This window comes from Rhamphochromis sp. 'chilingali' (assembly GCF_963969265.1).
Source record: "Rhamphochromis sp. 'chilingali' genome assembly, chromosome: 8".
Classification (NCBI taxonomy): domain Eukaryota; kingdom Metazoa; phylum Chordata; class Actinopteri; order Cichliformes; family Cichlidae; genus Rhamphochromis; species Rhamphochromis sp. 'chilingali'.
In genome coordinates this window covers 14,946,963-14,956,193 of record NC_137935.1, presented here as the reverse complement: position 1 = coordinate 14,956,193, position 9,231 = coordinate 14,946,963, and the positions used below count along the sequence as shown (strand labels likewise).

General features: G+C 40.5%; 1 protein-coding gene across 1 annotated transcript; it reads left to right on the top strand.

Moving 5' to 3' along the window:
* Positions 1 to 1,976: 1,976 nt before the first annotated feature.
* Positions 1,977 to 5,417, top strand: LOC308401095 (extracellular calcium-sensing receptor-like; the record flags this gene model as incomplete). Its single annotated transcript, XM_080889156.1, has 6 exons — positions 1,977 to 2,059; positions 2,238 to 2,399; positions 2,537 to 2,822; positions 2,922 to 3,701; positions 4,181 to 4,304; positions 4,513 to 5,417. The coding sequence occupies 6 exons, from the start codon at positions 1,977 to 1,979 to the stop codon at positions 5,415 to 5,417; spliced, it is 2,340 nt and encodes a 779-aa protein (XP_080745282.1).
* Between the last annotated feature and the right edge of the window lie 3,814 nt (positions 5,418 to 9,231).

The following is a 9,231-nucleotide window of genomic DNA, read 5'->3' as shown; positions in this document are numbered from 1 at the left end:
TTTTACTGCTGGTGGGCTTCAGTTTTCACTGACCAGCTGCCCGAGGTTGTATTCTAGCCCCTCCCATTGAAAAACGTAATTGACGTCTATAGACGTCAATGGCAGTCAACGTAAGTTTTTCAATTGACGTCTATAGACGTCAATGGCAGTCAACGTAAGTTTTTCAATTGACGTCTATAGACGTCAATGGCAGTGAATGAGTTAACTTTGTCCGTGACCTTCCTCCTAAGCCTCTCCTCGGAGTCCGCTGGGTCCATGTCTGGCGGGATTATTCTGGGAAAGTACGGGAGGGAGGACCCAAATGCTGGACTCTGTGTGCTTAGCAGTGCGTTTATTTACAGTGCAGTAGATATTCACATAAACCATCCCCATGAGTTTCCCTGACTCCTGTGCTGTGTCTTCCTTCCCAATAAGTCTGTGTCTTGTGCTTTCCGCTTCCATGTGTCTGCACTGCTCGTGCTCGCAGTACTCGGGTTTTCCATGCTACTCCTGCAGGAAATGATAGAAGCGGCCATCAAGACACTTAACTACTGCGGGCATACACACACTAGACTTGACACTAAACCGCCCACGCTGATCCACAGAAGGTGTGTCGCATCCTCCTCGGTCGTGGCCAGCCATCCTCAGGCCTGACTGTGCCTGTAGCACATTTCAGTACATTGGCTACAGCCACAGCCACACACACACCTCCCTATACATACACACATGGACAAACCCCCAGACAGTAGAACAGTGCACACACATCTTCACAAAACATAAAAAAGGCGAACAACTGCTCATGGACCCTGGGTCGCTCAGACCCAGGTCCCTGACAGTTTGTACCATCTAGATTTCATACTAGATGGTACAAAGCATTATGAATCATTTCAGGAATGTTGAAAAGAACACATAAATAAATGTTGTGCAAATAATTTCTTCATATAAATGCCATAATAATTTTAAATAAAATCATCTGATATGTTCATGTTGAGGAGGTATGTAAGGATGACACGAGAGATCCCAATATTTTACTCCAACTTTATTCTCGGCAGAACTGGCAAACCAAACTGGCGTTTAGATGGGTTAATGATCAGGGCATGTGCTGCCAAGCGTGAAAAAACCTGATGCAGGTGGGACATGTGCTGTTCCTCCGAGATGCTGGTCCCCAGGATATAATCTAGATATACAAAGCCCATATTCTGTGGGCACAGAAAAGGACAGCCCACACAATACCAAGGCGATCATGGCTCAAGAGTTGGCAGTTCGTCTTGTAATCGGAAGGTTGCCGGTTCGAGCCCTGGCTCGGACAGTCTCGGTCGTTATGTCCTTGGGCAAGACACTTCACCTACTGCCTACTGGTGATGGCTGATGGCGCGATATGACAGCCTCACGTCTTAGAATAGAAGTTCCAATTCCCAGGGTCTGATCCCCAGTAGGTGTATCGCTGAGTGGGGAAAAATGGTTGGACACATGAACAGGTTGATGGGGCATCTGTTTAAGACTATGCTTCCTCTTTACCGTCACCCAGCCAGCCTGTTTCCCTGGCTGCTTGGGATAGTCTGCTACAGGGGACTGGCTAGCTATGTGGTTTTCAAGGGTGCGAAGCCGAGTCTCCAATTCATTGATCATGGCCTCCAGAGTTAAAAATAGGTTACATTTATTCCAAGCAACATAATTGCTAGAGGCTGAGGAGTAACTAAACATCTGACACAATGAGCAGGAAAGTGCAGGAGGGACAGGTGAAGAGGCCATGCTGATAGCAAGGTGGCTACGAGCTAAAATAAGCTAGTAAAACCCTAAAGACAAGAAAAAAAGAAACCCTAAAGACAGTGAGTGAATACTTTGACTATAAATTAGCAAGTGACTACAAGGAGAGTGTGCTTCGAATAAAGCATGTGAAGATTACTCCATGAAAAAATAAGTTATCTATAAGTGTTTTAACAAAACTGCTAGGCAGATAAGCTTCACAAAAACACCACTGTGTGTTAGAACAGAAGATGATACTCTACCGCACAAAGAGCGAACACCAAGTGACAGCGCCACGCAAAGTGGATCTTGAGTATATGACTATAGGTCATATGTAGAGCATTTCAGTGTTGTCCTAAGCTTTCCAACCTGAGATCACTATGCCCTTTGGGAAATGATAGATCATCTGAGTTCATCCAATACTGTTGTTATAAGAACTGTGCTCTCATGCATATGTGGCAATACAGTGCAAACATGCAAAGAGGTATCCTTCTTTTTCTCTGTGTTCTCAGCACGAACACAGTATCTGGATGTGAACTGTTAGGCAGGTTTGATATGCCAAGTTTGTTTAAGGAAGGTGACATAATGATCGGAGGAATCTTCCCGATTTTCAACAAAGAAATAATCAGCACTTCTGCATTCGATAAGGAGCCACCTAAAGTGCAGTGTGAAGGGTATGATTTAACACAAGTGGCTTTCGTTTGTCATGCATGGATGTTTATTTTTGTTTAAATTCTTGTCATTGTACTTTATATGTGAAGCAGTAGCTTGGTTACTTTATGACTGTTATCAATCACTATAATGTTTTTAGGTTTGACTGGAGAGTTTTTCGATGGACCCAGGCAGTTATATTTACTATTGAAGAAATCAACAATGATCCAGCTCTCCTTCCAAACATATCTCTTGGCTATAGGATCCTTAACTCTTGTGATTCTCCTACAAATGCTTTACGCGCCGCACTAACACTGGCTAGTGGAGCAGAGGAGGTAGATGTGACTTCTCATTGCCCACCAGCTGTAACTGCAGTCATAGCAGAGGCAGGATCAACTCAGTCAATAGCTGTGGCAGGAATTTTTGGAACATTCCATGTGCCAGTAGTAAGAGATACAATTATGTTTTATGATGCTAAGTGATATTTGATGTTTTGGCATTGTATGCTGTTGCACACTGTTTCAGTGTTATTTTCTCTTCTACAGGTAAGTCACTTCTCAACGTGTGCTTGTCTGAGTGACAGAACTAAATATCCTACATTTTTTAGAACAATCCCCAGTGACTACTACCTTGCAAAAGCTTTGGCTGCACTAGTCAAACATTTTGGATGGCAGTGGATTGGAGCCATACAGTCAGACAATGATTTTGGACGTAATGGAATTCTTGCTTTTAAGGAGAAGGTTGAAAAGTTTGGGGTTTGTGTTGCTTTTGTTGCATCAGTTCTACGCACGTACACAAGAGATAAATTTCTAGAAGTTGTGGAAATAATAAAACAGTCATCTGTCAAAGTAATTTTGGCTTTTGCTGCTGAGGGTGACTTTTATCCTTTGATGCAAGAGATTGTGAACCAGAACATTACAGGAATTCAGTGGATTTCTTGTGTGGCCTGGATAACAGCACCTCGACCCTCCACACCTGAAATCTACACAGCTTTTGGTGGAACCCTTGGATTTGTAATGCAGAAGAAGGCTATTCCTAAACTAAAACAATTTCTTACAAGTATAAATCCATATACAGATCCACATGCACCTTTTATGAGGGATTTCTGGGAGAATATGGTGGGTTGCACACCTATTTTACCTGGAAATACAGGTACTGAGGCCACATTAAAAAGATGTACAGGCAATGAAACATTCATGAATTCCGACCATGATTTCTTCGATGTCACAGAGCTCAGAGGAACCCATAATGTCTATAAAGCAGTTTATGCTATCGCACACGCCCTGCATCAGCTGATATTTTGCAAACCCGTTGGAGAAAAACCTGTAACGCTATGCTTGAATCTTTCAGAAATGCAGCACAAGGAGGTGTGAAATAGTGTATCATGTTTAAATTTGAAAAAATAAAAAAAACCCCACAAAAATCCAGCATTTATATTATTATTGTATCTAATACATAATCTCTTCCTTTCTAGGTCAGTAAAAGCTTACAAAGGGTAAATTTCACAAATCACTTTGGTGCCGAGGTGTATTTTGATGAGAATGGTGATCCTCCTGCTAATTATGAAATTATTAACTGGCAGTTGATAAATGGAAAAGTGCATCATGTGACACTTGGTAATTTGACATTTGCTGCAAATGGTGATTACAAGCTCAGCATCGAGGAGGAAAAGATAGTGTGGAGGACAGGGAAAACAGTAATTCTCTCTTTTTTTTAATACTGTACACTTATAGTATCTCACCTTTTTATTCTTTTGTTAACACATAGTCTGCCATTGATACAATACAAGTTTCTTTTGTCACAGGTGCCCACATCAGTATGTTCTAATGTTTGCCCAGTTGGAACCAGAAAAGCTCAAATTCAGGGAAAACCTATATGTTGTTTTGACTGTGTACCCTGTGCTGAGGGAACTATTGCCAACTCAACAGGTAGGTAAAGTGTTTATGCATTTCTGTTGCACACAATGTAAAACCACAAATTCAGTGTCTCCATATATATAATATTTGCAATATCAATGTTTTACTGCATCTTTTTTCAACTGAGTTTTTAAATTACAATTTTAATATATTATAATTTGCTATTCTCCTAGAATGGCATCTAGATCCATCATTCATGTGTTCTGTTTATCTTCAACAGGTGCAGCAGACTGCACACCTTGTCCAAAGGAATACTGGTCCAATGAGAGAAAAGATAAGTGCATTCCTAGAACTATTGAGTTCCTGAAATATCAGGAGCCCATGGGAATAGCTGTAACATTTGTATCCCTGTTAGGGGCCTCAGTATCTCTTGCCACAATGGTGGTTTTTGTCCACAACAAAGAAACGCCCGTGATGAAAGCCAGTAACTTTGAGCTAAGCTCTCTCTTATTATTCTCTCTTTTTCTGTGCTTTCTCTGTCCTCTCACTTTCCTAGGTAAGCCAACAGTCTGGTCATGCATGCTGCGTCACACCACTTTTGGTGTGACATTTGCCCTTTGCATTTCCTGTGTCTTGGGAAAAACCATTGTTGTTGTCACAGCCTTCAAAGCCACATTTCCTGGTAACAAAGTTGCTGGAAAGTTTGGTCACGCACAACAAAGAATCATTGTTTGCTCCTGCACTTTGATTCAAGTGGTAATATGTGCATTATGGCTGACTTCAAACCCACCTCACCCACACAAGTTGTTCACATCCAGCAACAACATGATTGTTCTTGAATGCAACACAGGCTCTGAGTTTGCTTTTTATGCAGTGTTGGGATACATAGGGATCCTTGCAATCATTTGTTTGATCCTGGCATTTATGGCAAGAAAACTTCCTGATAATTTCAATGAAGCCAAATTGATCACATTCAGCCTGCTGATATTCTGTGCTGTGTGGATTACATTCATCCCAGCATACATCAGCTCTCCTGGAAAGTTCACTGTAGCTGTAGAAATATTTGCAATTTTGTCTTCAGCTTTTGGCCTATTAAGTAGCATTTTTGCACCCAAGTGTTACATAATATTTCTTAAGCCAGAAAAAAATACCAAGAAACATATTATGGGAAAAACTATAAACTAAAAGATTAAAAAACCTTAACAATTTAAAGTTATGTCTTTTTTTTTTGTTTACATGTATATTACTTTAGTAAACATTCTGAGTCAAAAGTCTGCAACACATTAAATAACAGAGTTTGGGTATATACATATTTAAATGTAATTTGTGACTGATAAAGGATTTATAATTAACATTTCAGTAAATTGAAAGATATGTTCTATGCTGCTGAAAGAAATGTATGACAGTAATTGTATGCAAATTTTGTCCATCTAAACATAGACATGCACACACATGCAACACAATTTAAGATTAAAAAAATAAACTGTTGCCTGCTTATCAGTCTCTGTAACACTATTCTAAACAAAACACAGTAAATCCTTTGAAATAATCATGTGTTCCATTGAAAAAACATGAAATATGACATGAAATGCAAAAGGAAGAAATAAGCTACATTTACTACTTATCAGGGGAATAATTATATGTCCTATGTCTGTGATCCATAAATGTAAAAAACTGTGTAAAATTAACAAATCAACCACTAAAGATTTCTGCTTTCCTAAAATGAGGAATAATGTGAAGTCTTACATCAGTTACATCTGTAAAAGTAAACATTTATCAAAGCCCTGCTGCAGCTGTTGTGTGATTTCTAGTGGGTCATTGATTTACACCAGTAAAGTAAGAATAACATTTTATGTGCCTGCCTTTCCCAATAAATGAACAAAACTGGCGTAAACTTTCCCTTCTACCACATGCTCTTAGTTCCATTTGAAGGGTAAAGCAGCTCTTGAGGCAACTGCTGTTTGGCAATATGTTGGCACTACTTGTGTAATGTAGTGGGCCATTTCTGGAAATGATATAGTGCTTCGTACCATCTAGATTTAATACTAAAGTGACCTGTATGGTAAATTCTGAATAATTTCAGGAATGTTGAAAGGAACACATAAATGTTGTGTGAATAATTTATTTATATAAATGTCATAATAACTTTAAATAAAATCATCTGACATTTTCATGTTATTTTATTTTATTATTACATGACTTTCTAGAGAAACAGACAAATGCAGTCTCCCTTTGGCAGAAGAGCAATTAATAAGGTTTAAAAATGCCAAACTCAACCCAGCACATTAATACAAGCACCTAACTTCTTGGCTACATGTATTGGTGACCCCGTCATTTATTATAGATTGAAGGATTTGCTTGTGAACATGCTTGTGTGGCATATGTTTTATGTTCTCCAGCAACAGTGGCAAGTTGTTTTTATATCTAACCAAACAATATCATTTTGTTTATAAGTACCGTATGCCATCCATCCATCCATCCATCCATCCATCCATCCATCCATCATCATCCGCTTTATCCGGGGCCGGGTCGCGGGGGCAGCAGCCTAAGCAAAGAGGCCCAGACCTCCCTCTCCCCAGCCACCTCCTCCAGCTTATCCGGGGGAATACCAAGGCGTTCCCAGGCCAGCCGAGAGATATAATCTCTCCAGCGTGTCCTGGGTCTGCCCCGGGGCCTCCTCCCGGCGGGACATGCCTGGAACACCTCACCCAGGAGGCGCCCAGGGGGCATCCTTGTCAGATGCCCGAACCACCTCAGCTGGCTCCTTTCGATGTGGAGCAGCAGCTGCTCTACTCTGAGCCCCTCCCGGATGGCCGAACTTCTCACCCTATCTCTAAGGGAGAGGCCATTACTGTAGCTGCAGCTGCAGCCCCAATCCGTCTGTCGATCTCCGGCTCCGGATCTCAGGAACTCATCTCCGACCCGGAGTGGGCACTCCACCCTTTTCCGGCTGAGAACCATGGCCTCAGATTTGGAGGTGCTGATCCTCATTCCCGCTGCTTCACACTCGGCTGCGAACCGTTCCAGTGCGAGCTGGAGGCCCTCACCCGATGAAGCCAACAGAACCACATCATCTGCAAAAATCAGAGATGAGATTCTGAGGCCACCAAAGCGAAAGCCCTCCGCTACTTGGCTGCGCCTAGAAATCCTGTCCATAAAATTTTTGTACTGGAGTACCATATGCGCCAGTCTAATTTGCTACATTGACGTTCTATGTTGGAAGCTATAGTCTTCGTAATGTAATGGTCACACAGACATTAAGAATGAAATCAGTTTCTAAATAATTTGCTGGTTCTTTGCCCACTGCCTTTTAGACATGAGTTTTTCCTGAGAATTCTCATTAGGACTGTTGAGAGAGATTTTCAGGCTTAGGCCCAGCATTCACCACCTTAAATCAAACCAGAAAATGAATTTTTTGACAGAAACTCACTGATATAAGATATCAACTGGGTGGCGAGTATTTTGGTTTTGCAATACTAACAATCTTAGACTAGTTTGAATCTCAGTAACCTCAGATCAAGTTTTCTGAAAATATTGTGAATGCCAAACTCTAGAAAGAAGTCGTCTAGAATTTTCAAATTGATACCATGAGCTCAGAGCCTTCCCATACCCTGGCTGAATCACCTGTGTCTTATCAACCTCATCATCTGAAATCTAAATGGTCTAGCTCATCAATCCAGTCTCTGCCAGATTATCTGCCCTTAAGAGTGGTAACCAGGCTCAGTTCAGTTGCTTCTTGTGCTCCTTGCTTCTGTCTACTAATGTCATCTCTATCTGTTTTCCCAGCGCTCATTCCTCCTTTGCAATAAAGCTGCATTTTGAGTTCAGTCCCGTCTCTGAGAGTCCTACATTTTGGATCCAGTACTGCTGGTTTCAGTTCCATGACAAATGATCACGACCACAAAATGTCAGTGAATGTCAGAAAAGTCTTTCCACACGTATACTTTCACGAGTTCTTAGTGATAATGAAATATTGTTATTTTAGCATTAAATTCATATATTTGTCTTCCATATAGTATGTATGTATATGACACACCATTTCCTCTCCAGCTTACGAGTTATCTGCTTTAGGCTAGGTGTTTGAGAATTATACCACGGAGTCAGGTACTTCTGATTTGAGGCCTTATTTTTCACAGGAGCTACAGTATCCAGAGTCGTACGTAGTGAGGAGGTAAAATTATTAACAAGATAATCTACCGCTGTTGGAGCAGCGTTCAGATAGCTGCTCTGCTCTATGTTGGTACAGGGCATTGAAGATGATGACAGTGGGTGGATTATATTCTTAAATTTAGTTACAGAACTTTCAGAAAGACATCTACTTTGATGAAGTCTATTCCCCACTGCTGTGTACTCAATGATTGTAAATATAAATGTTATTAGAAAATGATCAGACAGGAGAGGGTTTTCAAGAAACACTGTTAAATGTTCAGTTACTATGCCACATGTTAAAACAAGATCTAGAGTGTGATTAAAGTGGGTTCTTTAACATTTTGAGAGAAGCCAATTGATTCTAATAACAGATTAAATGCCATGTTGAGGCTGTCATTTTTAACATCTACATGGATGTTAAAATCACCCACAATAATTATTTTATCTGAGCTGAGCACTAAATCAGATAAAAAGTACAAGGCTAGGCATCAGGCTTTCAAATTAATTAAAAGTCTGTCTTGGTCTTTGGTCTTTCTCTTGCATTTCAAAGCTAAGTAATAACAAACTGGCTATATGCCCTGTGAAATGGTCATTGATCAATGGTGGGTGATCAGTGGTCATGACAATTTGCATATTAATGATCAAGGAACTGACCTCACAGCCCATCGCTCATTCGGTGGGCTAGTTCAGTCATTGTGCAAAGGTACTGTTTAAAGTTGGGGAAACCTGCAGTCAGCTGAGACTGAAGAAGTCACTTGGATGAGTAAACCAGGGTTTTAATAGTTTTGCAATTTTCATTAGTTTTTATTTTTATTTAGTTTTGACTTCAGATTTTCAATTTTTTATCAGT